Here is a 27679-nt window from a genome sequence, read left to right as displayed (position 1 = left end):
ATACTTTTCTTCAGAATAATTCAAAAAAAAGATTATGTGTTTCAGTTTCTACCTCAATTCTCTCGTCCATATCATTGAAGTCGGCAACGGATTCGTGACATTTCAACTGCGTGGCCTGGAATTCCGAGGAACATATTGTCACCAGAGAGAAGTCGAAGCAATCACTGAAGATATTCGAGATGGAAGTGGATTTTGTTGTTGTTCTCCTGGTTCACTTCCTGGTTTTTTGTCTTTCAACACAGCTTGGAATCTTCGATGGCTGGCTTGGGAAGTTGTCTCTGGAAAGTATATTATCGATGGATACAGTATTTCGGATAATTCTGCTGTCAATTTGTTACAGGCAAACAGTAATTTCAAATTAAAAGTTGAACATTTCCGATATTTCCAGGTCCATGAACTCCGTCGGTTGTTGGTAACTCTCTACATAAAATGCATCATCTACTACACATTTACTTCTCATAAATTCCGCCAATGGCTCCGCGAAGAAGTCGTTTCGAATTCAATCAAATCAGTTATTGAGAATCAACGATACACTGATGTTGATTCGTTATTCTGTCCAACGAATGATGAAGATTACGACAATGCAGAGTCTGGAATATCACGAAGTAGTTTCAAAAGTGTCTACTTGTCGTGGATGATGTATTGTCTTGCGAAACGAGAAGAAACTGTTCAGGAAGATAAATTGTGAGTGTTTATTTGGATCAGTATTTTGAGTAAGCATTCATATTTTCAGTGATCAAGAGGAAGCATTAACTCTTTGTTATCTTCTTTCTCTGGTGGCTCGTCGATCTCTCGGAACTGCTTCTTTCAATCGTCATTCAAGTGCAGCTGAATCATTTTTGTATGGACTTCATTCGCTTTTCAAGGGAGACTTCAGGTAAGAATTTATAAAAAAAGTAATATTTATTAGAATCTTCTATATTAAATTTCTGAATCCAGAATAACTTGTCAACGCGATGAATGGGTGTTCACTGATATGGATATGCTTCGATGCGTAGTTGCTCCAGCGGTCAAAATGGCTCTGAAACTTCATCAGGATCACTTTGCTCAATTTGAAGAATTCGATGAGAACGAAGGATTGTACACAACAATTGGAGATTATCAGACGAAAATGTTTATTTCTCACGAACAAGATCCCGGATGGAGACAAGCAATTCTTGCAAATACTCCAAGTTTGTTGGCATTGAGACATATTTATGATGATGGACAAGACGACTACAAGATTATTATGCTCAATCAAATGCACTTGAATATGAGGTTTGTTATTCAAAATGTGTGAATAAAACTATAATTCAAAGAAACTTTTTCAGAGTGATCAAATTGAATCGTGAATGTGTCCGCGCATTCTGGGCCGGCCAACAACAAGAACTCATTTTCCTTCGAAATCGGAATCCGGAACGTGGAAGTATTCAGAATGCGAGACAAGTTCTCAGGTAACTTATACTGTGTTTTTCCATATCTCTGAAACTTAATCTTTTCCAGAAATATGATCAATAGTTCTGCTGATCTGCCAGTTGGATATCCAATCTACGTATCTCCATTAACTACTTCGCATATCGAATCTCATTCACAGATTCACAAAGTTTTTGGACCGACTTTCACTTTTAAGGTTTGTTTTTCTTAAACTCCCATTTTTTGAAATGTCTATATTATTTTTCAAGAGTTTCCGAAACTTTGGTCAAAATGTATGGAATCGTCTACGTAATCACTTCGGCCCATCCGGAAGTACATCAGCCCATCAACAACAACAACAAGCTGCTCAATCCATCGGACCAACTCCAACTCCTGGCCCTCCAGTCATGCAAATCACTATTCCATCTGCCACGTCATCAGGTGCATCCTCTGCTCCAGGCGGACCGAATCCATCTTCTGGTCCACCAGCTGCTCCGAGAGCACAGTTTCATGTTGGACCGATTCCACTTCCAAGAGATGGAGATAAGGATACAGATGAAGAACAAGAAATGATTGTATTAACGATGACAACGCCGAGACCGGGACGACGAGTGAGAACTCATCTCGATTTACACAACTGATTCAAAATAATAATTCATTTTCAGCTCGAGAATTCAATAGTCGAAATGGGAAAAGATGGAACCGCCCGTGTCTCAGTTCTTCATCCAAAATCTCGTCCACCACTCGATGAATCAATTGCTGCACCAGTTACATTAACAGCTCCACCACAAACAGAAAGAGAACGAGCAATTATGAATCGACCCAACCTTCAAACAATGCTTAAATCCGGTCACATTATTGGAGGAAACCAAGAAATGGCTATTGGATCATGGGTTCTGATTGTGGATAGTGAACAAATCTTCAAATATCTCAATGAACCATTGAAATCATCTGGAGAATGTTTAGTCGTCTGGCCAGATGAACTCGTTCAACATGTAAGTTTTCAAGGATATCGGAGACCAGTTAGAACAAAAATGTCATCTTTCAGATGTCTGGTCGAGCATCTTGGTTGTTCCAACCATCACGTGGAATGGCTGGAAAAATAGTGTACACGTGGTATCCGTCCCACCCGTTGAGAAATCGAAGAAGTCATGTTGGCGATCATATTCATTTGGTTTGTTTTTGAATTTTTCAAATTTCATTTTTTATTTTCTTTCAGATCTCCCTCCCATTGATGCCTAATGGTTTAGTCCCTGTCGCCGAGAAAGGTCTCCGATTAATTGCTCCACAAGATATCAATTCGTTAGGATTGTCCGGATGTACAACACAGGTAACGATTATCAATCTAAAGATTTTTTAATTCAATATTTTTCCAGGAACAACAAGAGTTCCAAGCCCGATATATTGACGTGCTCATCCTTTCGAAAATCGTCACTGGTACCGTATCCGCCCGTACTTCATTCCCCAAAAAACCTCCAATTCCACCTCCGAGTAGTCGTGAAAGAGAACGAGATAGAGAAACGGGGACACCATCTGCTCCAGGTGCTGCCACGTCATCAGCGTTTTCTGCTCCAGCTGCTCCAGAAGCAACAACATCTTCTGAAGCAGGACCTTCGTCTGATCCACTCGGGTCATCATCGTCAGCATAATTTGTATTTTTATCAAAGTTGTCCTTAGTTTTATTCGGGTTTCCATTGTTTTCCCACTTTACGATCTGTATATTTTGTTTCCCTTCCGTCCGTTTTTGTGTATTTGTTCCCTTGTGATCCCAAATAATTTAGTGTGATTTTTAGAGATTTACGAATAAAGAAAAGTAAATAAAGGCGTGAAATTGTAACTTTTACTCTTTCCACTGCATCCTAAATTAAAAAAGAAAAATCTCATTCCCAATCTATTCGAAAATACTAGTTATTCGTTCCTCTTGGCTTTAAAATTGCTCAAATTGAACAATTGAAAAATGCTCGGATCAAATCTCGGAAAGAAAGTGACGGCTGGTGTTGTACAGGATCAATACAAACAATTTCTGAAAAATAAACCGGAAGAAAAGAAGAAAACGCTGACTCCAGAAGAGAGAAAACTAGCAAAAAGAGCTGAAATGAGAAAGAAAGGAATATTTGTGAAAGCTGATGATCCAGATGAGACACCTACCATTCTTGAGAAATGTGAAGGACCTTTTCAGCCAATGGTTTTTGTTCTTCCAGAGAAACCGACTATTTGGAAGAATTCGAAAAAAAGAACTGGAGGAAGAAGGAATAAAGATAAGAAGCAAGCGAAGAAGAATTATGAGAAGGTTTGATCATTTGGGGTCTCTTCATTCCTTTGATCATTGCAGTAACACGATAAAGAATTGAAATTTGCAGCTCCCAAAAACAGACGTCTCAATGAGTTCTGGTCCTCAGAAGAAGAAGGTGAAGAAGGAAAAAGGGAAAGGAGGAGTTGCTGTCAGTTCACTTCCGTCTTCTTCATCTTCAGCTACTGATCAATCTACTAGTCGCTCGAAAAATAGAAAATCAGCTGGTAGGAAGTCTCAGGAAAACAGAAATGTTCATATTTATATTGGCTGTTTTCAGAAAAATCAACTAAACCATCAGATCCTGATGTTCCTAAAAAAGAAATAGGAAAACCGATGGTTTCGAGTAAAGAAAAACTAGAAAAGCCAATCGAAGAGAAGAAAGAAATTGTGGAGACTGTGAAACAACAAATTGGAGAAAAAGTGGAAGAGAAAAAAGCTGATGAAGTGTTCAAGGAAACAGAACAAAAGGTCGGAGAGAAAGCTGAAGTCAATAAAGTAGTTTGCCAGTTTTGATTTCAAGTAACTAACTTTTATCTTCTCAGGTTGATGTCGTTGCTCCGGTACAACAAGAACCACCAAAAACTACCGTAATCCCTGTCCAACCATCTCCAGAAGTGACAACTCCAATCGAAACTCAAACTCCTCTAACTTTAATTCAACCAGTTCCTGATCCTTCATCAACTAAAAAAGATTCAGAAGAGAAGAGCAAAAAAGAGAATGTTCCATTATCTGCAACTACTTCGAATCCATCGATTGTCGACGCTTCAAAGAAGACACTTTCTGCTCCAATCGCTGAAAATCAACCGGATGCATTCGAGAAATTAGATGACGATGAATTTGAAAAGATGACGTCAGATGTCGATGAAAAAGAAATTCTGAAGTTGGCTCCACGTCTTCTGAAAGTTGCGAAACGACATGCAGCAATCGAAAAGTGTTTGACTCCTGAAGAAAATGAAGTTCTCGCCAAGTTCTTCTCTGGAAAACAGAAATTGGATGCAACTGTTCTGGCTGTTTTGGATTCGGCTTTGGATAAGATTATCGATTATTTACAGAAGAATAATTGTGCAGTTGATGAGGAAACAAAGGCAGTTATGAAGAAGAGAGATAAGGTTTGTGTTCTTGTAGTCAGAAATGAATACCCGATTTGTTTTTAGCTGAAAGCAGCAATGATGAAAGAATTCTTAGTTTCTCCTCAATACTTGCCAAAAACTTGGACTGCTAAATTCAATGGTAACAATAGTTTCCTATTATTCCAAGATAAGATTTGAAATTTTCAGAATGGAAGAGTGAAGCGGAGAAGCAAAAGAATGGAATCAACTGGTTCCGTGTTCTGTTCTCTTATCCGAAACATAAATCATTTGATGATGGACCAGAGGACACTTGTGAGTTGTCTTATTTTTGAAATAATCATTTGTCACTTTTTCAGTCGGAAACTTCCGTCGTCGTCATCGTGGATTCATAATGGGCATTATTCTTGGACCAGGTGATGTCAAATCATTTGAAGAGACGAAAAGAGAAGATGATTGTCAGGTAATGAGACACTCGATTAATGATTTCTTTCAATTTTATTTTGATTTTAGGGAATGTTCCTGGACACAAAAATCATTGAAAATGCCAATGCGGACACCAAGGATACTAGTTCAACTGTCAGCGAGCGTCACACTTTGCTCACTGCGAAGAGTTCGAAAAAATAAAAATTCGAGAATTTCACTGTACTAGTTTCCAATGAAGACTTTGAGAGAATCAATCGTTTTTCTTATTTTAAATTTTCATTAGAGTTCAGTAACTTTGGCTGAAATTGGAAGTGAAGAATCATCTTTTCATATCTGAACCTGGCGAATAGTCTCTTGTTGTCATTTCGCCGGCTCTGATTCGGAAGCGGATCCGATCCGAAACATGTAGAATATCAAATAACTGTTTGTGTAACCTTTCTTCATAATCACTCCCGTTATGGAATCGTTTATTTGCAACTTTCGAGTTCATGATTTGAATTTTCCAATGAATTCTTCAGCTAGAGAGGAAATTAATCTACATTTCTTCCCGTTGCTCTCTTTCTTAATCTCCAAAGAGACTCTCCCTCATAATTAGTGAATGTGTACTCTCTCTCTCTCTCCTCCTGAGCTCTTCCCCATCTTCTTCTTCCGTTTCATTCATCCCCCCAATGACCTCCCGAACGCTTCTCTCTGCTTCCGCTTTCTCTAAATAATCCCCTCCTCTCTCCCTCTTTTCTCTTCATTTAATCCATTTCGATGTCAAAATCGTTCCCGTTGTTACGACTACCACATCTGGCACTTTTACATGTTCTTCGATTTTTTAGTACTGCTGATTTGTGAGTTTCTCTCCGACATTTCAGTTTCTTGAATGCCTATTTTTTAGAGTTGATATATCATTATGCTCAAAAGTGACCCAATATCTCGTCAAACGTGTCATCAAGAAGCCTCGAAAACTACAATTTTTCATTGATGGAGAATTTCAAATTTGGATTACATTGAGAAGATCTCAAATCATTTGGACATTTTATTACGATGAGTTGAAAGAAAACCCGTATCGAATCCCGTCGTCTGGAATTGTGAAAGTAACGAAATGGTCGGGATGGGGAGTGAAAACAATGGAAAAGAATTATCAAATGAATGACTTTGGAATCAGAAATTGGATGGATCATATCGCTAAACTTTTCAATTTGCTCCTGGATGACCTGACAATTCGTGATTTTGTGAAGATGTTCGAGATTCAAGATATCAGAAATCTAGTTGATGGATTGAAAATTCAGAATGTGAGAATCGGTTATTTCATTCCTGATCCTTATGTTCAAACGATTCTAGAAGCAGTTCAAATCAACAAAACCCTAATTCTCCCATCAACTTCAAAGCAGATATCTCCAGAAAATATAAAGTTTAACATGGAGGAATTAAAATTGGAATTGAGTAACTTCTTGACGATAGATCATGTTTCGAATATGAACTGCAGATTCATCGATTTGGGATATTCGAATTTCGAAGATTCTCAGTTGAATTTATTTCTGAAATCCTGGATGACTGGAGAATGGAACAGAGAATTGGAAGTGCTGAAAACTAGAAGTGAGGAAGGAAAAATATGGATAACTGAGAGGATTTTGGATGGATTGGATGCACTGAAAGTGACTGCAGAGAGGGCGTTTCGAATGTGAGTCTATTGGAAATCGAGTTTCAGCCATTTATAGAAATCACTTTCTTTTCAGAAAATCAGTGAATAGCCGTATTGGAAAAGAAATGAAACTGACTGCTCCGAGTTGGGATATTCATCGAGAAAACACGATTGGATCAGGTACAATTCGAAGTATCGATGACATACAATCATGTTTTTTATTTTGTGTTTGGCCTGAATGATTGATTTCTTTAAATGCCAAATTATTTTAAATAAACTTCAGTTTTCATTTCTTTCGCCCATTTCGACTCGTTTGCAAAGTTCATTTGGAGAAGAAAACGCAGAGAAAATATAAGAAAAAACAAGAGAATAATTTTTCACTGAATTTGGATTTTGATCATATTTCACTCAAAAAACAAACGAAAAATTTCAATTTTTATATGGCATGGGAAGAAAATAATTTGGAGGGGAAATTGGGAAAGCAATTGGATTCATTTTGGGAAAGAGAACAAGAAAATAAAGAAGAAAGTAGATGAAAAAAGAAGAAGTTGAAGCAAATTATGCACAGGTATCATGGTATTAAAAAGAGAAAAAGAGAGGATTTAGAGACGATCCAAAGAAACCTCGGCCTCTTCTGGGTATTCGAGTTCCCAGATTCTCTTCAAGTGCTTGCCCTTAACATCACGTGGTGCTCCGAATGATGTCATCTTCTGAAAGAATTCAAAGAGAAATTAGAAAGAACTGAGAAGAGAACAAACCTTCTGTGAGTCTCCCTTATTCCATCCAGCTTGACTTGGAATGATGGTCTCAGAAACCTTCATTGCCTCGTATGGCAGCTCTCCTCCCTCAGCTTCGAATGTCGTGTTTCTGCATGTTCCGAAGCCGATCATACCCTGAAAAAAGCGTCAAAGATGCGCCAGACTTATTCAAATTGACTTACAGCTTGAGAAGCGAAACGGTTGGTACCAGATTGAAGACGGACCATTCCCTGTGATTTACGGTTCTGCCACGAGATGGATGGATCAAGAACTTCCCAACGTGGTTGTCCGAATCCAGTCATTCCCTTTTGAGAAGCATATTGATTGGATCCCATTTGAGATGGAATTGTGGTCTGATCGATCGATTGCTCATGAGAATAATCTGGATGGTTGGAGTCGACCATCTTGGTTGTCTCACGACGAGCTGTTCCGAATCCGGTCATTCCCTTTTGGGAAGCGAACTTATTTGTTCCGGATTGGAGTGGAATTTCAGATTGATCTGGCTTCTCGTGATCGTATTCTGGATGCTTTGAATCGACCATCTTTGTGGTCTCACGACGTCCGGTACCGAATCCGGTCATTCCCTTTTGGGAGTCGTATTTGTTGGTACCAGCTTGAAGACGGACAATTCCTTCGGACATACGGATCTTCTCCTCTGGCAATTCCTGTAAAAATAGGAGATCTTGTTATCTTTTTCTTTGATCATTCATAACTATTATCCAGTGAAAACTGTCATTTCTCTTTCGTCTCCTAATCCCAAAAAATGAATGTTTACCCACAACGTTCATTTCTTTTTCCACCACAAAACTACCGTAATCCTTGCTATAAGTCGGTCCTCACACATACGGAGAACGTGAAAAAGAATTGATAAAAAAGAACGGTTAGATAAACATTTCGAGAGTTCAAATGAGTATTGATTACTATTTCAGCAGTGATTCGAATAGAAAACTTACAGCCAAATCAGCTGGATTCTGAGCGACACGGACTCCCTCACGGCACACATCACGTCCGGATCCAAATCCAGTCATTCCTCTTTGGGAACAATATTTGTTGGTACCGGATTGAAGACGAACTTCTCCGTGGGAACGGTTGGCAATGTCTTCTGGCACCTCCTGAAAACAAGGAAATTATCAATTTTCTGTCTTCTAAACCGCATTTTCTCACTTGAAGATTTTCAGACTTGACACGAGTGTTCGTGTTTCTTGGTGTACCGAAGTTGGTCATCAACTTTTGAGAATCTCCCTTGTTCCATCCTGCCTGGCTCGGAATAATTCCGTCAGTTTGACGGAGTTGAGCCAATGTCCAGCGTCCGACACGCTTTGGTTGACCTTGTCCGGTGACTTTGGTCTCCATCGTGGCATTTGGTTGCTCGTCTGAAAATTGTTCAAAAATTAAAAAACCGATTTTAAAGTTTGATTCTGAATAAAACTAGGCTTTTTTAAATTTTTCGAATTATTTCAAACCGACAAGAATATGGACTTTCACAAAACTCTCAATATTTAGAACTAAAAAACAAAAAGTTTAGAAAAAGAAAGCACAAAAACCTCTGTTATATTGAATTGGTTGTTCCTGATTGTCATAATAATAGACTGGATGCGATGAAACAATCGTTGGAATAATTGTTTCTTGGGTTGGACGAGATGTTTGAGGACTTGGAGCACGAGCTGGAGCAACTGTTTGAATAGGAATCTGAACAGGAGCTTGAGCTGTCGGTCTTCCAGTTATTTCTGGATAGTCTCCATATCCACGTGGAGATTTTGGAGCAGCAACGAATTGACGATAATTGGAAGGAGCTTGGGATGCTGGTTGGGGTTGAAGTCCGCGTTGCTCCGAGACGAAATTTGGAACAATTGATTGTTTTGGAGAAGTGATTTTCAGAGTTGGAACAACGTCTTCTGATGGCTTCTGATTCTGAGACGACGATGACTTTTCGATTTGAATCGGAATAGTTCGTTCGCGTGACACTGGATTTGGTCGTAGTCGTTCGACGGCTTCCGACTGTCTTGGGCTAAGTCCACTTGGATAAAAGTGCTCAGGGAATAGTTTAGAACCATTGTTTGCTGATGAAGATGATGTTGAATATCGTGATGAAGCAGATTGAAAATTCGATGCAGACGTTGTTGTGTTGAACGAAAGCATCTTATTTCTTTAAAAGAGCACAATGAGACAACGGACAAGAACAGTACAGAATGCACAGTAAACGAAAAGTTACGAGTAGAAAGAGGGTTGGAGGAGGGTCTCGACACGATAAAAAACTGGTTCTGGTCGAGTCGGAAGACACGTAGAAATAAAAAGAAAAAGTGATTACTCGGGTCGTGTTGAACAACCGAACACGTTGTGTTTGAACTTTGACTTGGATCAGAAATTAGGACAGAAATTTGTGTTCCAGGTGTAAAGGTTTGAAAATAAAATCACAAAGAGCAAAATGTTGATTCGAGAAAGCAGAGAAGTAGAGACAGAAAGATAGAATATATAGTTTTGATTGTTTAGTTGGCTCAGCAGGGAAAACGAGACCTCAGGCTCAGAGTACAGGGACAAAGACAAAGAATTGACTATTTGGTTTTCAACATTTCGAGATGAAAGTCTCTTTTTTTTTGAATTCTGCAAAATGTTGTCCTTGTTTCGAAGAATAAGATAAATTTGATCTTATTTCCTAGATTGATTCGATCGTGATGAAAACATTTGAAAATTGGCTACTTTTGTGAATTATAGCTCTGCAATCTCCGTATGAGACAACTTGGAAAATTTTTTTTCGAACAGATTGCTTACGCTGTCTGGAGTTTCAAGGCTTTTGTTCACTGTTTAAAATTTAAAAAATTTAAAAGTCGAGGTCCAAGCCTATAGGTTCCAAACCATGGAACCTATAATTTCTGGAAATTATTCGATGATAAGAAAGTAGGAACACATTGGTTCGAAGTATGAAACCGAAGAAATCCAGAACCTTTTATATGATCTTTCTCTCTAATCAATCTACCGTAATCACTTATCACTTATCTCTTTTCTCTACTAAATGATCACTCGAATCTACAGTAAAAAGTTGTGAGCTCTAACACAAAAAAGTGCCATTTGAAGTGGTTCCCCGCGAGAAAACTTCTCTGTTTCTCTTTTCTAAAATAAGAGTAACCTATGGGGGAGAAAGAAGAAGAACAATATTGTATTTGAGGAGTCTCTCTCTCTTCCCGAAGAAGCACATTGTTCTTCCCCAAACTGTTTGTTTTACTCTTCCTTCTCTCTCAATTCTCTCATTTTTTCAACTCTATTTCATTTTGGTAAGGTCTAAAAAAGTGATGGTAGATCATTAGAGAAACAGAATTTAGAAGGAAAAAGAAGAGAATCTTTTCTATTGGCTGTTCGGTTTAAGTTTGAGGTTACTACGATACGTGAGGGAGCACCACACCCGATGAAGGAAGATTAACGCCCACAATAAAGAACAAGAGAATTATTTTGGAAACATTGACAAGGGAAAGACTTTTTTGTTTGGGTTTTCTGAATTTGGGACTATCTACATATTAGAGGGATACTACCTAACAGTTATAGAACTCTAAACATTTCTTGTTCTTCATCATCAGCGATTTTTTGGACTGAAAATGGTCTGAAGAAACCATAATTAAAAGAAGAAAAGTTAGTTTTTAACATAACGAAAAAGGGAGATACTTGCAAAGAAATTGAGATTTTGCAGTTGTCAAAGGAGTGGAAATTGAGAATCCTCAGAAACCACTCAATTATGACATCACATTTATCAGGATAATCGTAAAATCAAGGTGAATAAAATCATGCACACACAAATATTATCTAACCCAAATACACTCATTTGACAGTTTTGACCTTTCTCTTTTCTCTTCTTCTCACCCCCGCTCCTGACGCGAATGCAAACAAAATGAGGAATCGGAGAAAAATGTATGGTTTTTGGGATTTCTCCGATGGTTTTTGAATACGTTTTGGGTCGGAGAGAGTGAATACAGAAGACGATTTGGAGGAGTGGTCAACCAGATGTTAGTAGACATTTTCAGAAATCAATTTCAGATTTTGTTGAAAAAAGGGAACTCACCAGCAACAACTTGATCCTCGGTTGGTGGCATCTTCCTCTCTGAAATCAAAAAATTGATGAAATCGCGATATATTTGAAATGAGAAAACGGTAAAGAGATTCCAAAAGAAAATGTTCAAAACTACTCTTTCAGAACTATCAGAAACGAAATCATTCTAACTACTTGTGCCAATATCAAAATAATATGAAAATGTAATAAGTTTCTATAAAAAAGGGGAAGAGACGAGCCTCAAAAGCCTGTTCCTTTCAATACTTTTTTTGTATATAGTGAGTCTCAAAAAGAAAAAAGTTTGTCTCTCCGAATTATTGTTTTTTCTTCGATTGTCTGTACATATACAATCAAAAAACGAAGAAACAATGATACAAACTTTCCTTTCGATTTTCAGATATTTTTTGAACGATTTCAAATCTTCAAATTGAAAAAAATTGTTTACCAGGAAATAAGTAGAAGGGGGTGATAAACGAGAAACAGGTGACAACAATAGATGATGACAAGGATCTCAGAAAATAGTGTGTGAGATGGAGAGAGAGCAGAGAAAAGACGTGGGGACTCAACTGGCGAAGAGCAAAACAGTAGTTGTTGTAATATATTTTGAGTTTTCAAAGTTTAAGAAATATTTATTGTTGAGTAATGTTATCTGTGTGGAAATCAGTGGCAGAGATGACAACTGGAACTCAAAAAGTGGGTTCTCACGAATACAACTGCAGTTGTCAAGGGAGTACGGTAACTCTAGAAAGGAAAATGTGTGTTCATGAAACTTACTTCATCTCTGAAATCAGAAGCCAGAAATAAACTGAATTAGAAATCAGTTTTTTGAAAAAGATGCTTTGTTCTATATGAAATTTTCAAATACCAGAGCTCACTATTTTTTTTGCAATAAGTTGAAAAAATAACGGAAAGAATCTAGAAATTTATTCGAAACTGTAATTTTTGAGAACTGGTTTTTGGAATAATTGGTTCTTGGAAAAATTCCAACTATTATATCAGAAAATTCTTTATCAGACTAAATTTGAATGTAGATAATTGTTTCAGGGATATAATTAGAAGATCAACATAATTTTTTTCTAATTTGAAGAGGAAAATGTTCAGTTAGACACCTAATTTCTCGTTCATAGTTTTGAATATGCTTCCCAGGAGACCGAAATGAAACCAAATGACATCAGAACAATATTATCGTAACGATAACTACAGTACGCTTTCAAAAATATCGGATTACTTCGGGGAACTATACAGAGAAGAACGAATGAAATGATATGAATGTTTCTTGAAAAAGAGTCTCAATTTCCAAGAAGAAAACAAGTGGGAGTGAGAAGGACTCGTCAGGAATCCTGCCAAGCAATAGCTCTCATTGTGCTCTCATCGTTTCGACTGGCATCTGATAGAGAATCTTCCCTCCCTTTTTCCCCTCCTATTACACATTCTTTTTCTCGCTCCTATCCGTCCGCCCCCTCATGAGCAGATCCCCAGCTCGGGGGCTCCCGTCGCCCGTTTTTCAACCAACACAAACTGTCTGGAATCTCTTTGTTTTCAATGTTATTTGTGTTTAGAGAAACGGATACAGGATTACGGTAGTTGTCTCTTCTTCTTCACACTTCTTCTTCTTCTGACTGATCGAAGAGCGAAACGATTTGAGGAGAGAGATCTTGACGATCAGTGTGCAAAAGGGCCATTTTTTGTGAAAGGATGGCATTAGGTGGTGAGCAAAATATTGATGATAATTGGGGGAAAATCGAGAGAAATGAGGTGTTAGAAAAAGCGGAAGTGGTGAAGTGAGAGATGATTTGATTTGTGGTTTCAAAGTGAATAAATAGGCAATATGAACTGATTGCATCTTGATTACTTGGGTACAAGTATTTGGACACTGAACCCATGGAAAAAATGCATCCCTTTTTGAAGTCAATCACATCAAATAACTCTCTTTTTGAAGAAGTCGGATGGAATGCTCCTGAAAAAGAAGGAGGTATTCATGAATAGGGAACGCATTGGTTCGTTTTCCCATGGTATCCGAAAAGGGTGGAGATGTGTGCTCTTCTAATCGGGATCACTTCAATCAATAGCATGTTACAGTTTTTTTTACTGAATATGAGAACTGATACATTTCTGGAAACATCAGAACCAAGTGTGAAAACGGCCGTGGTGGGCAATTTTGGAGTAACCAAAAATGGAGCATTCCTTCCGTTACAGCCTTGTTGAGGACCAGAACATTATTCGATGTTCGAAAATTCAGCCCATTTGGTTTAACCGCGGCCGGCCCTACTACAGCCTTGATCAGAATGGAGCATCGGGGTGGGGAGGCTGTATTGCTTTACAGTCAATCAGTCATGATCTTGATTCTGATTGGTTTATAACGAAATGGCACGGGAGTTTCTGTTCCTTACTTATGGGTTTATCACGAGAATATAATAAATGCACGCTTCTAACTTTTTCAACTGTTATCGCAAAGAAAATATTTAAATCGGATACCTACACAACTGGTATACTGATTCTTCTGTTTCAAGAAAACTGAAATATAATTTGATAAATCTCTTCCGGTATTTCTGAGGCCAATTAGCATTTCGAACGAATCATAACTGCATTCTAAACTCTAGTATAGCGTGAAACCTGTATTAAAATTGTATGACCTTCTCTTGTTCAAACGTTTCAATGTTAAATGTTCAATTTTCTAAAACATCTAAAACAATATCTGAGCGGTTTCTGTTTCCTGACTGTAAGTTCATTCAGCACATTGAACGGCCGTCCTTTAATTAGAGGAGCCCAGTTCTTACAGTAACAAAAGGTTTTTGTCAAGTGGAGAACGATAGCAACCGTCTATCTTCTCGACTCCGAATCCAATTTGTTCTTATCCGAGAAAAAACTCGAAAACTTTCAGTCAATTTGATAGTATTTCATCATTTGTTCCATTTTAATTTCTGATTTTTTTCATCATTTCTTTTCATTCACAACACACAGATGTTCTTTTTTCTTCGTTATCTTCTCAATTTCTTCAGAAGGCGGGGGCCGGAATGTCTCAGCAGAAGATTCTTGGATCTCAGGAAAAGAGAGCCAATTGTTTCACATAAAAAGTGGCCCCTCGTTTCGTTTTGTTGTGCCAATGTGTTGGCTGGGCTCAAGCAGCACAGAAGCTCAGTAGATACCTGAAATGTTGTAATTCTGCCTTCTTCTCGAGAATCTCTCCGGGATCCATAATCTCTCACTCTGCCAGCTAACTTTTTGTTTTCTTCTCGAGACAAATCGAAAATATCAGAAGAAACTGAAGCATCGGGGGAACGAAACTAAAAAAGAAATATGATTGTTTTTGATTGATTCTCTCTTCACACCTACACTTTTTGAACGGGGATATAAGGTTGCTTGGGGGATTTTAATTTGTATTCGAATTCTAGTACTCATGTAAGGATGACAAGAATATAATGATACTGTGTATTGAGGCAATATAATATTTTCAATTGGACACAGAAAAGAAACAAAAAAAGCGTGAGAGAGGGCAAAATCAAAGTGGACGGAAATTTGTATCTTCTTTTGTAGATTTGTGTTGTGTGAAAGAGAAAGAAAGTGGAAGAGCATCGATTAACTACAGACACGATTTTCCAGAGGGAAGGGTGTTCACATAATAACAATATCACTTTTGAAAAGTAGGCTCATGAAACCAAAAAAAAAACACCTCAATTGAAATTAGTGAGGGTGTTCGATAAAGCACGCTGATATATTTGGAGTAATACACTTCCACAATAGATCAGTATGAAGCATTCGCGAAAACTTCTCATCAGGTCACAAAAAGATTTTAAAACTAAAGAAGAGTGAAAAAAGTGAATTAATGGTTAGTTATAAATTGAGGGTCAACAAGCTATTGGGAAGGATGCACTATAATCTACGATGTATCACCGGTTTGAGAAGCGGAAGAAAGAATGAAGGTAATTATTGATATCTTTTATTTAGGCTGTTGTTGTGGAGGACCTGCACCCGGAAATCCTGGAGCACCTGGAGTTGCTCCTGGGCCCATCGGAACTGCACCCATTTGAGCCATCATCATCATTAATATTTGCTCTTGTGGTCCTTGAATTTGCGGAATCTACAATAAATACTAATAATGATAAGAATAATTGAAATAATGGGTAATGAATGTTTCTCGTTCGAAACTTCGCTATGATCATTTCTGTATAATAAATGAACTACAAATCTTACAATTCCTCTCTGCATTTGCATTTGCATTTGCATTATTTGATTAACTGCCGCTTGCTGTTGTTGCTGCTGCTGATGTTGTTGTTGTTGTTGCTGTTGTTGTTGCTGCTGTTGTTGTTGCTGTTGTTGAACACTTTGCGGAGTACCTGAAATGTATCCTATGTTTTAAAAACACTATAACTACATTCAAAAATACCAGGCATCATTTGCGGTGGAATAAACGGCCTTTGAGGTGTTAATGCACCAGCAGCTTGAACATTCCCAGCGGGCGTTTTCGGAGTTGCCGCCTGTTGTCGTTGACGTTGTTCATTCTCCTTCGATTTTGCTAATTCATGAATTTTATGAGAATCGGTAGCTGACATTGTCTGACGACTTGGTGTTCTTGACATTTGTTGTTGTTGTTGCTGTTGTTGTGCTTGATGGTGCGACATTGCAACGGCAATCCGTGGATCCATAGCAGCAAGAGCAGCCATGTGATGAGGATGTGGCATTAGACCAGGATGGAAACCAGGTGGTATGAAATGAGGACCTGCCATTGGATGAGCTTGAATCAAGGAAGGAGGCTGGGCCGATGTTGAAGGAATTGCTGAAGCCGGAGGTGCGAGAGATGATGTTGATGGTTGATTGGCTGAAAATGTCTCAGTAATTCCAATGAACAGTATTTATGTCACTTACGCCTAGGGGAATTCGTCACAAATGCGTTTCTCTGTTGCTGTTGTTGTTGTTTGTTCTTTTCAGATAGTGCTAGCATTGTTGGATTTATTCCAATTTTTGCTGAAACTGCAGTAGAAGGTGTTGATCGTTGAACTATGTTAGCAGAGGGAGCACCAGAAGATGCTTGTGCAACGCCAATAATTGCAGCTGAAGACGAAGTGGAAGGTGCTTTAAGAACAAGGTCCGTTGGTTTCGTTTCCATATCATCATCCGATAAATCTTCATAAACATGCCCGGTTGGCAACTGAAAAAAACTCTCAAAATCAATTGTTGCACTTATGAAAATAACACATCCTATTGAGTGTTAAAAAAATAATATATTAGTTTTGATGCAAGTTCGGGGAAAAGTAACTTCCTTTGAAATACTCTAACACTCTAACTCACTTTACTCGGTTCCTCTTTTTTTAGAACAGGCATTTGCTGTGGTAATTCATCCTGCGTTTCAGCATCCCGTGTACTCAGTGAGGATATGTCTGTTTGAGTACATATTGACTCGTAAACCATCTGAAGCAATTGTGAAATTTTTGTTACAATAACGTCGATTTAGACTTACAACTCGTTTCTTGTGATATTTTGCAACATGATACTCAAGTTCCGTGGACTTTCGAAACCGTTTCTCGCACCCATCATAATGGCAATCGTGATATTCTTTTCTGTAAGAAATCATTGAAATTCCGATTTCGAAGAGAAAAGAAAACTAACAAATCGATCTCATGCAATTCGCATTTATCCCATCCGTACGGATCATTATTCTGATTTTCATCATCTATATCGTCTGTATTCAGTTCTTCTTTCTTCTTTTTACCCTTCTGCTTGTCGGATTTTCCTTCTTTTACTTGAGAACCGCCACGTGCCGATCTTCCATTAGAACTTGCAGAACTAGACCTTCCATCTTTTCCTTCTTCATTGTTAGGCGAAGATTTCTTTTTGTTGCTATTAGTTCCAGAAGAAGATGCTGCTTGACTAGCCATTGCTGAAACCATTGGTGCCAGTCCATCACCAATAAATCCTATCATTTCACATCCTTTTATACGGAAAGCTATCGAATTTCTTGTTCGATACATAATTGTGATTTCAAGAAGAAGTGGAGTACCAGGAGGAGTAGCTAGTAGTGTTTCGTCATTCAGGAGTCCTTCCGTGTCGGTCGATTTTGTTGTTATAACATTTGTGCTAACGTCACGCTGAAAATTCGGATGTGAATTTTACAGTTTTCAGCCAGAAAAGCATAAACATTGAAAAGGACACAAACCTTTGCTCTTTTCGACTGTGGAGCAGTATCAGGAGTTTTTTGAATAGGCATCATTGGTACTGAAACAATATCTTCTTCGGCCAAACACTGAGATATCGCAAGGGTTGCCATATGAGAACTTGATCTTTTCGACCTTTGTGGAGTCAATAAATTGGAAGAACCAGATGAAGATGCGACAGTTTCGAGACCTGATTTTCGTTTATCGTTTGAGAAGTTATCAGTAGATTCTGCAGAAAAAAAACATTATTTACACGTGATCAAGGAACATCTTAACAAACCTTTCCGTTTTCTGTGAGCTTTTTCAGTGCTTTGTGGCGGTTTCATCAATCCATTTTCTTTTTTAGAACTGCTTGGTATCGGACTTTTAGGAGATGGCAGATTATCTGCAGATTCAGACTTTTTTTCCTCCTCATCAGCTCGTGTCTGTTGATTTTCTAAATCTTCCTCTTTCTTTACTTCATGTTGTTCTGATAGCATTGAGGAAGTCAGGGAAGAAGGCTCGGACATGGCTGAATATATTTAAAATAGAGGAAGCAAATATAAATTACACATCTTGCTTTTAGAATCAGAACTCTAGATCTCTCAACACAAAACTATAAAAAAAACGCAAATTTTTGTTTCACGTGCAATCACCGTCACGCGAAAATGCAGAGAAATACAGTAACCCATATTTTTGTTTATTTTTAACCGCGTTTTTTTCCTCAAATTCAGTTTCCGGGTTTTCGTCTCTCATTCTTGAGAGAATATTTTTGTGTTTTTTTCCGAAGTACTGAATAAAAATAATACTAACCTGTTTCATCTTTCTCCTCCTCTTTTTCAACATTTTGTTTTTTCTCCGGTAGTTTAGGTGGTTCCGGTACTTTTTTTTCTTCAACTGCTTCATCAGCATCTTCATCTATTTCTAATTTCGGTTCTTCTAAATCATCTGTGTCCATCACTTCATCTTCTTCTTCCTCTTCCTCAACGTCTTCATCTTCATCATCTAGTTCTCCGTCTTCTTTTCCAGATTCATTTGAATAGGGGGCTAAATATTATAATTTTTCAGTTTTTTACACAGTTTGTCAAAATTGACTTTGATTCACATTTATTTCACAAGAAACTCGTGCAGTTTCCGTTTTTTAACTATCCCAAAAGTTGTGAAGCAATATTTCGTGAGCTTTTTGTATTCGTCTTAAACGTAACACCGAGTGCATCGACTTTGAAACAGTTTTCTTCATGTTTTTTTCTCGACGAATGAGGAGTAAAATATCTATTCCTTTCTAGCCTTTTTTTTAAAGTTTCTGACTCACCAGTGGAACTTGATGGCAGGGGCGATGTTAGAGCGTTCCGTACCGGTGGAGGTAGTGGAGGTGCTTTTGGCTTGCTGTCTTCTGAATCTGAACTACCTTCATCGATTCTTAAGCATCCTTCTTCCTCGTCGTCTGACATTATGAAGAAGCTGTAAAATAAAACTTTGAAAAATAAGTAAAGCCACTCAAACAATAGAAACGAAAAGTAGCTGAGAGGTACGAAGTAGGTTCGAAAATGTATTTTAAAGCGTTTAAAAAATCAAATTGTGAAAAAAAGTTCCCATGAACCAAATAGAGAATAAGTCAATAGAGAATAAGTCAGTCGAATAATATATTTCCAGTTCCGATAAACTTTCAGAACTAAAAAGAAAGTTTTTTAAATATTTTTTTGTTTGTTTTCTTTTTCAGCAACAAACTGAAAGTGGAATTTAATAAAAACAAGCACATCATAATATCTGAGATGTTGTTCTTCTTCCGTTTATTCTTCTTCAACATTATTTTTCTCCGTTTGTCTAACATCTCCAAGGGTTAGTTGTTGTGTCCTCTATACGTACGTGTCGAATGTCTGCGTCTCTTCTTTTAGAATCGTCTCATTCTCTCTTTTTCTCTTGAGAGAAGAGAAAGATCGTGGTGAGACCTTCAGAGGGAGGAGAGGCGGCAAAGAGAGAACGCGGGAAAATGAGCGCGCGATTTGAATCTAAAAACCTAGAGGGATGGCGCAATAGGGGTGTCCGGACGTTGACCTTTTTCCTTTCTGAATTGAACTTTTATGATCGATTGCGTATTAGGGTAGATGTTCTTCCCAGGATCTGTCTGTTCTATAAATAGAAAGATTAAAGTTAGTTCTCTGGTTGCTAGAAGCTCATGAAAATTAACAAACTGATTCTAAATTTCTATCAAAGCGTTTGAATTACTGTTCTTCAAGAAAGATCTAGAAAGCAAAAATCTTATCTTAAAACTAACATGACCTTCGTTTGAATTCAATCTTATCTCGTTTCGCATCTAGAATCTCCCGTTTTCCCTCCAAGTTGATGAATATTTGGGTTTACTCTCTTTCGTAGAGACGTGTCGATTTACGAGTCGCTTTTTACCGTAGGTACAAGCGCGCGAACATCATGAGTTTGAATTTCACATGTGACTCGGTACTCTTTTCTGGTTTTGTATACACTAGATGTCACTTTTTAGATTTCTTCAATCATTTTCACATCTTTTTTAGATTTCTTCAATCGTCTTCACATCATTTTCAGATTTTTCTTTTAGGAAAATCCATTATTTACAGAACAGATTATCACTCCCAAAATTGCTACGTGACTTTCATCAGATCTTTTTTCAGGGCGATTAAATCAAAATATGACTGGAAGAAAGTCATCAAGAACCGACAGTGTACCTGCACAGAAAGTTGAAAGAAAATCCGCAATTTTGTGAGTTTCGTTCAGTCAAAATTTTGATAACTTTCTTTGAAATAAATAAGATGCTGAGTTTATTTTTTAAACATGTTTTTGTAGATCGCCACATGATGAACTGCGCGAACGTCTTCTAGAGACAGCAATTGATGTGAAAGAGAACATTCCAGAAAGAAGAAAGAGCTCACGGAACGAAAGTGTCGGAAGTCAGAAATCAGACTGTTCTGACTCAAGAAAACGACATAGTACCGAGGTATGTGATTATTCTTATCAGGGAACTTTACTGAATAACGGGAATTAAAAACGATAAGACAACATTTGAAAAAGTATTATACTGTTCTACTATTTTTCACCTATGAATTCGGAGGTTTTTGTTTCAAATTTTGCAAGGCGAAAAACAGTAAAACGGCTGAGGATTGTGACAAGATGCAGAAATGAAATGGTGAGATAAGATTTGATATCACGATAACAGAAACATAACATCAATAGAATTTCGTCTTGGTGAATTGCTGCTGAGATTCTAACAGAAAAACGAAAAGAACATGTGAAAAATAGCTTTACAGGGGCTTGTGGGAAACAACTCGTTATAAAGTATAATAAAAACTTTAAGTTTGCACTGGGAAACAGACACTTTGTATTTGACCAGTGTAATAGTGCGCCAAAAAGTACTCATTCTCTTCTCCGTTTTCTCTTCTCATCTATCTTCCCGTTGGCTGTGTTCTGTTTTTCACACAAAGTTCTCAGATTGTCACAGAGACGCAGAGATAGACGGACACATTCGTACATTGACCGGCCAGTACACTGTCCCATCCGGCCGTTGCATTGCGTATTTTTCTCCGCTACTTACATTCTGTCTGCGTCTTCTTCCCATGTGGGGGTATAGCTCAGTGGCAGAGCATTCGACTGCAGATCGAGAGGTCCCTGGTTCAACTCCGGGTGCCCCCTAAAATTTTTACTAATTTTTAAAACAGTTTTGCAAACGACTGAAAAAGACTGAAAAACATTTTTGAACCTGAAAAAGTACTTACAACTTCAGGTGAAACCCGAGTATAGTGTTTCGAAGACAAACAATATTTCCAGTTTTCAAATTCGAATTCATTAGAAAAAATAGTTGTGTGTTTTTAGTGATTACTAAACTATTTTATTTTAAATATTTTCAAAGTTTGTTTTCTGCGAATTCATTTTCAACCTTATTCGCTTTTAATACTTGAATAGTCCACCTCGTGTTCTCACCTGACCACATTCACGCAGCAATTCACCAGTAGAAGTTGGCTTGCTGTCCATTCCTACAGGAACACAGTGTTGCTTCGCTATCTTTCCGCCGCTTGGTCTCCGAAAGTGTTATATCTATGTCCATGTGGGGGGTATAGCTCAGTGGCAGAGCATTCGACTGCAGATCGAGAGGTCCCTGGTTCAACTCCGGGTGCCCCCTAGAACTTTTATTGATTGTTTTTAAACAGTTTTGAAACTGAAATAAATTTTTTGTTGATCTTTCATGGAAAATTTTGAAGAGGTTCAAGAGGTTTTGAGACTTATGATTTCAGATCGGAGAATTTTTCATAGTTTTGAAATTTCAGAAAGGACCAGCCGCGAAACGACACTCCAACGAAAAACTTCGAAATGGTAGTCGCGAAGATTCCTACAGCAGCGGCAAGTCTTAATTTCTTATATCTTTCTGAACGTATTCATGCAGATGATCGAGAAGCCAGCTATTCTTCTACTGGTTCAGTATCATCACGACCTCGTGGACGACCACTTCCAATGATGCCAGAAGAAGAAGAAGTGTTTGATGATGAATCATCTTCTGATCATCATGCTGAATCAGAAGAGAGTCATGAGATGGCAAGGTCTGATGATCAATACGACGATGATGAAGATTATGAAGAAGGACCCCAAGAAGAAGATGGCGAAGACGAGGATGTGGATGATGAGGAAGATTATGAAGATTTAGAAGATGAAGGAGAAGAAGACGTTGAAGATGAAACTGAAGATGAGGATGGTAGGCTTTTCTGGGTCATATTTTGAAAATTTTCATTTATAAACTTTGTATTTGTAGATCTTCCTGTCCAAAACACCGATTTCGCCGTTACAAAACGTCTGATGAACGGTGATCATTTGATAGACCCACCGATTCTTCTGAGTGCTAGCAAATGTGAAGGAATTGGGTCACCTACAAAAGTTTGGTCATTGATGGTGAAACGAGATGAAATACCACGGGCCACTCGACAGTTACTTCGAAATCATCCGGAAATGACTGTTGCAATGCGTCGTTTACTTGTTGATTGGATGATGGAAGTTTGTGAATCTGAAAAACTGCATCGTGAGACATTTCATCTGGCTGTTGACTATGTTGATAGATATTTGGAATCGTCAAAAGATGAGTGCTCACACAATACATTTCAATTAGTGGGGACGGCCGCATTATTTATTGCAGCCAAATATGAGGTAATCTTTCATTTTCTTTAACACACTTCGTTCCATGTTTTTATGTTTTAATAAATATTGAATTTCAGGAGATCTATCCACCAAAATGTGCCGAATTCGCCGCCTTGACAGATGGAGCTTTCTCTGCTAATGACATTCGTCAAATGGAAATTCTGATCGTCAAAGATATAGGGTGGAGTCTGGGACCGATTACAAGTATTCAATGGCTTTCCACATTTCTTCAATTACTGGGAACAGGAAGAAAAGTAACTCCTGACAAAGTTAATGATGGAAATATGTATGTACCAGAATTTCTCCGTTCCGAATACACCCAAATGTGTAAAATTCTTGATTATCTTCTCTCTGAAATAGACTCATTCAACTTCACATACCGTACTATTGCGGCTGCCGTTCTTTTTGTCAATTACGAACCACGCTCAGCGGTGGAAAAAGCGACGGGTCTAAATCATGAACAGTTACAAAATGTCATTGAATATGTTCTACCCATTTGTCGTGCTTTCGCGAAGCATGATAAGAATTCATTCGATGAAAATATGGAACCTGACTGCTCCCTCAAATCCGATGACTCTCATAATATACAAGTACATATAAAACAATCAGATATTGATCCATATGTGGTTAGTTTTATTAGTTTCTCATCTAAACGGAAGTTTAACAAATTACAGATTGCTGAAAGAGAACGACAGAAACAGAACGGTCCGCAACGTCGCTTATAATTTCTTTCATAGTTTATTTTTTGAATTAATGATATATTTAAATCCATATAAATTACCCATTTGTTCCCAAATTTGGTTGCTCCCCGTTATCACTTTCCCTATCTCAATCTATTGCTTTCTGAACCTAGTCTGTGCCATCTACAAGTCATTGCACCCATTTGAAACTATGATAATTAAAATTTATCAATACCCCTCCGCACCCCATGCTTCGTATTTGAATTAACCCGAATTAATCTTTTTGTTCTACTCATTTCACTTTAATCATCTTTTTCGTCTAGAATTTATTGTAACATACACTGAACATTTTTATAGGAACCCACCTCCCTCTCAGCTTTCATAGGATACCATCGACCCCCCAACAGGTAGTTCTATAACTGGTCCTTCCCGTTCCATCATCCATATTTCTCACTTTGAGACTTTCTCTGTGCTTGTTTTATATAAAGCGAACGTTTCCGTTCTTTTAGCTCTTCTTATTTCTAATTTGGTTTTTAATTTCATCATAAAACCTAAACTGCAGTTACCTCATTTGCACTTGAAGACAGACCCCTCAAATTAAAGCGCGCTCGAGCTCACCAATTTTCTAAAGACAAAACTGCTTCAAAAAAGCCTTTTTATAACTGAATTTCATTAATTTCTTCCGATTCTTCAGGTTTTTCTATCCATAAACTGCAAAAAAAGACATGTGATTTTAGTGATTTTATCAGTATGTGAAAATGAACACAGAAAACGGTTAAAAAAACAGAAACCTAGTGCATTAAACGGTTCGCTGAAACAAATTGAAAACTAGGCATGACACAAAAAGCATAGAAAATACAGCAAGAGTAACAAATTGCGGCTAAGAGTGATTTCAGTTAATTTTCTCGAGTTGCTCCATGAGAAACTCGGAAATCGTAGAACCGTCGTTTTCCTTTTCTTGAGTGTTGTATAAACTTGTTGGCGGTTCTGGAAACGTGCCCTCAATCCAGTTTTCTTTCATTTTCAGCAATTGGTGGAGAGAGAATGTACGTCGAACGCGGCACTTCTTATGTGTGCAGCTGAAAATAAGACATTCTTGTCGAGATGTATTCATGTCATTTTTATTTGTGGTTTGAATATCTTTTCAATCTAAATTTCAAAACTTTTATCAAAATTTGAGTTGTTAGATGAGAGGGAATGCAGAGTGTCCTGGGAGTAGATATAATTCTTATTGTGTCTTCCAAGTTTGAAGCCACTAATACCGGAACTTAGATCATTGTTTGTAATCAGTAAAGACAAGTCGTTAAATGTAAAAGCAGTACAAGCGAATAACTCACCGGAAACGGAAAGAATGACCGTTTACACGCAATCCAACGGTGTTGAAAAGCATGGTTCCGTTTTCACATCTAACGCATTTAATGCGACACTTTTCGAGAACCGAAACGTTTTTCCTATTGTGGCTCATCTTCCCACTAGATTGGTAACTTTCAGACAATGGACAATTCATCGATAAGCATCTGAAGCTCAATATATGTAAATGTAATTAAAAACAATATACCTGAAGCTGATAGGATTCAATGAATACGGTACTTTTCCTTGTCCGCAAAAGTGACAGTTCATGTTTTGTGACATATCATTAGACACGATTAGAAGTTCTTGAAGAAACGTTGTTAGATTTTCTGGAGGGTCTGATTGATTTACTTCTGTCTGAAAATATTCGAATGCAAATCATGTGTCAATCTCTCATCGATGATTGCATTCTATTCTGTATTTACCTGGATGTGTTCCTCTTTTTTATCAACCAGTAATTCATCGATTGTATCCTCCTTGGTTTCGTCGTCAATATAAAAAAATTGTGTTATATCCGGAACCACGATTTCTTTTTCTAGAAGATCGATGCGATACAATATACATAATTGTTTGTTTTTTTGATATTGTTTTAATTCATTCCATGTGATACTACTTGACATTTTATTGTGGCTTGAAATTTCCACGTTAACATTTTTCCATTCACTTCTGATACCAGAATCATCAAAGGACACCAAACAGAACTGAACTTCTCCAATTAGTTGCTGGAAATATTCATTGAGGCAGATCAAGTTGAAATCGAGTTTAAATACTTTTTTGTGGACTGTTAGTTTCCTAAACACAATTCTTTTAATGAGTGCAGTCTTAAAACGGGTACCATGGAATTTCCAAATAGTTAAAATCGAGACAATTTTCAGAATCTGCATCATTGGGAACGCCAATCACATGCTTGAATTCGAAGCTTCCAGAGGACTTTAAAAGTGGATTCGTCATTTTTAATCTGAAACCGGGTATTTGAAGTTTTTTGAGAAATTGTCGATTCGATCATTTGAAGCATTTCGTATCTCGACAAATATAACGAGTAAATGTTCTTGTAATAATCAAAAACAGATTACTGGAAGAATTAATGTCGAATATGATACACAGAATTTATAGGAATCAGATTCAAAGTATACCGATTTACATATTGATACAAATAGATACATGAAAACAATAGAACATGTTGAACTGTTAGACTGAATGATTTCAAAATGGTCATTAGGGCAAAATAATCGGTGTATTCTTGTTATCAAAGTTGGGCAATTCTCCGTGCTGTCCGTACCGCAAACGCAGGATCTGGAAATAAGAACACGGTTTTCAGAGCTGAGAAATCTGTGATTTCCTACCTCCACGAAAAATTTTACGACACTATCTGGGATTTCCTGCATATATTGGCATTTCGGAACAGGCGGTGTCATTCCTTGACAGCGATGTTCGTTCCATATCTTGGCGTACTAAAAATATTTTTAGTAAAGCTGTGCAGGTATCGGCATTGTTTTTTTTTACTTTTAAAAACATGTGTTAATTTCTTATTATAATCACCTGAAGCAATTCGACGAATACATTAGAGGGAATCACGAGGACGTCTTCGGTTTTTTGAACAGCTTCATCTTTAGATATGCAATGATCGATAGTAAGCTGTAGAAAAAAGAAAATTAGTTTTCAAAAAAAAAGAAGAAAAATTCAGCTTACCTTTTGTAAATATTTCCAAACGATAGGATCCATTTGTCTCCACATTTCTCTAATTCTTGTAACACGATCTTTTTCCATTTCATCTAGAGACTCATCTTTTCCACTATCGTAAGAACCATTCGTTGGACAATACATAATTTTTGTGTTGTTCGGTTCACATAGTGCACAGTTGAGCTGGAGCTGGAATCAATACCAATAAAACACAGAAATACTATCTTCTTACTAACCTTTTGATCTGTTTTATTCAAACTTTGCCTGGAGGAATTTTTTGAGTCTTCAACAGTCACTAAATTTGATTTTTCCGCCGATTCTGTTAAAATTTGAACATTGAATGTTGCCTTCTTATCTTTACAGATGGCATCAGTATTTTCATCAATTTTTCGTCTTTCAGAATGTTTCTCTATGATTTTATTTGAAACAGGGTCCACATCAGTTGGTGATAGAGAACGATCTGATGTAGGTGAAGTTGAGGAGAATCCAGAGTCAGAATCCGACTCTATTTCTGCCCTGAAACCAACAGAATTGAAATAATAGTGTACTGTTTTGAAACGAAAACATACATGGCGGCTTTCATACTACTCATTACTCCAGCATGCCACTCTGACAGACATAGAATGATAGAATCCAGAGTTGGGGAATTATTTGTCATGGTCAGTTTGTGATCTGAAATGTAAAATAGAAATTAGCAACGCATTCGAAAGAAAAACGAGTATAAATATATGGTGAAAAGCACACACACACTGCTCGAAATCTTTTTGTGAAAAACATTTTTCTCGTTTCCCCGCGGGTAACGTGGCGAGACCCAAGCAACTTATGTTTTGCGCCTTTAAAGCAGGTACTGTAGTGTTCGAAAAAATTATTTTAAGCACTAAAAAAACTGAGATTCATTCCTTAAAATATATTTGTGTTGAGAAAAAACAAGGAGTTAAGTTTATGAACGAAAATGAATAAAGTATCTGTATTTAGGTGCTCGTGGTAAGGGAAATAAAAAAATTTCAAGGAGCAAACAGAAAAAAAATCAAATCTTAATTTGACGGTGCTCAGGCAACTCGATATTAATCTAATTCAAGTAAATTTAG

General features: G+C 37.5%; 8 protein-coding genes and 1 pseudogene across 9 annotated transcripts; 5 read left to right on the top strand and 4 right to left on the bottom strand.

The window, feature by feature from the left end:
* Positions 1–34: 34 nt before the first annotated feature.
* Positions 35–3041, top strand: GCK72_001888 (uncharacterized protein; the record flags this gene model as incomplete). Its single annotated transcript, XM_053723165.1, has 11 exons — positions 35–340; positions 389–684; positions 734–877; positions 940–1257; positions 1311–1433; positions 1483–1609; positions 1662–2003; positions 2058–2387; positions 2441–2566; positions 2612–2722; positions 2769–3041. The coding sequence occupies 11 exons, from the start codon at positions 35–37 to the stop codon at positions 3039–3041; spliced, it is 2496 nt and encodes an 831-aa protein (XP_053591810.1).
* Positions 1760–4363, bottom strand: GCK72_001887 (uncharacterized protein; the record flags this gene model as incomplete). Its single annotated transcript, XM_053723164.1, has 3 exons — positions 1760–1884; positions 2866–3106; positions 4289–4363. 3 exons carry the CDS (start codon positions 4361–4363, stop codon positions 1760–1762), a joined length of 441 nt encoding a protein of 146 aa, XP_053591809.1.
* Positions 3350–5379, top strand: GCK72_001886 (uncharacterized protein; the record flags this gene model as incomplete). The annotated part of the gene is made up of 8 exons (XM_053723163.1): positions 3350–3682; positions 3753–3909; positions 3963–4180; positions 4228–4794; positions 4840–4915; positions 4963–5067; positions 5112–5215; positions 5266–5379. The coding sequence occupies 8 exons, from the start codon at positions 3350–3352 to the stop codon at positions 5377–5379; spliced, it is 1674 nt and encodes a 557-aa protein (XP_053591808.1).
* Positions 5380–5934: 555 nt separating this feature from the next.
* Positions 5935–7050, top strand: GCK72_001885 (uncharacterized protein; the record flags this gene model as incomplete). Its single annotated transcript, XM_003114724.2, has 3 exons — positions 5935–6014; positions 6062–6847; positions 6903–7050. 3 exons carry the CDS (start codon positions 5935–5937, stop codon positions 7048–7050), a joined length of 1014 nt encoding a protein of 337 aa, XP_003114772.2.
* A 290-nt stretch (positions 7051–7340) lies between these two features.
* On the top strand, positions 7341–8943 carry GCK72_001884 (annotated as a pseudogene). The gene is made up of 3 exons: positions 7341–7376; positions 7751–8172; positions 8745–8943. Coding segments are annotated over exons 1-3 (657 nt in total).
* GCK72_001883 (uncharacterized protein) lies at positions 7411–9705 on the bottom strand (the record flags this gene model as incomplete). The annotated part of the gene is made up of 6 exons (XM_003114582.2): positions 7411–7518; positions 7567–7701; positions 7749–8231; positions 8520–8678; positions 8731–8939; positions 9111–9705. 6 exons carry the CDS (start codon positions 9703–9705, stop codon positions 7411–7413), a joined length of 1689 nt encoding a protein of 562 aa, XP_003114630.1.
* Positions 9706–20392: 10687 nt separating this feature from the next.
* Positions 20393–23606, top strand: GCK72_001882 (uncharacterized protein; the record flags this gene model as incomplete). The annotated part of the gene is made up of 7 exons (XM_053723162.1): positions 20393–20463; positions 20548–20698; positions 22023–22068; positions 22139–22444; positions 22502–22890; positions 22959–23507; positions 23556–23606. 7 exons carry the CDS (start codon positions 20393–20395, stop codon positions 23604–23606), a joined length of 1563 nt encoding a protein of 520 aa, XP_053591807.1.
* Positions 23607–24453: 847 nt separating this feature from the next.
* Positions 24454–25862, bottom strand: GCK72_001881 (uncharacterized protein; the record flags this gene model as incomplete). Its single annotated transcript, XM_053723161.1, has 4 exons — positions 24454–24640; positions 25120–25268; positions 25337–25703; positions 25747–25862. 4 exons carry the CDS (start codon positions 25860–25862, stop codon positions 24454–24456), a joined length of 819 nt encoding a protein of 272 aa, XP_053591806.1.
* A 264-nt stretch (positions 25863–26126) lies between these two features.
* Positions 26127–27249, bottom strand: GCK72_001880 (uncharacterized protein; the record flags this gene model as incomplete). Its single annotated transcript, XM_003114786.2, has 6 exons — positions 26127–26204; positions 26255–26362; positions 26451–26546; positions 26601–26780; positions 26828–27107; positions 27161–27249. The coding sequence occupies 6 exons, from the start codon at positions 27247–27249 to the stop codon at positions 26127–26129; spliced, it is 831 nt and encodes a 276-aa protein (XP_003114834.2).
* Positions 27250–27679: the final 430 nt, after the last annotated feature.

The sequence above is a fragment of the Caenorhabditis remanei genome, chromosome I, assembly GCF_010183535.1.
Source record: "Caenorhabditis remanei strain PX506 chromosome I, whole genome shotgun sequence".
NCBI classification, from domain to species: Eukaryota; Metazoa; Nematoda; class Chromadorea; order Rhabditida; family Rhabditidae; genus Caenorhabditis; species Caenorhabditis remanei.
This window is presented reverse-complemented; position numbering and strand designations above follow the sequence as displayed.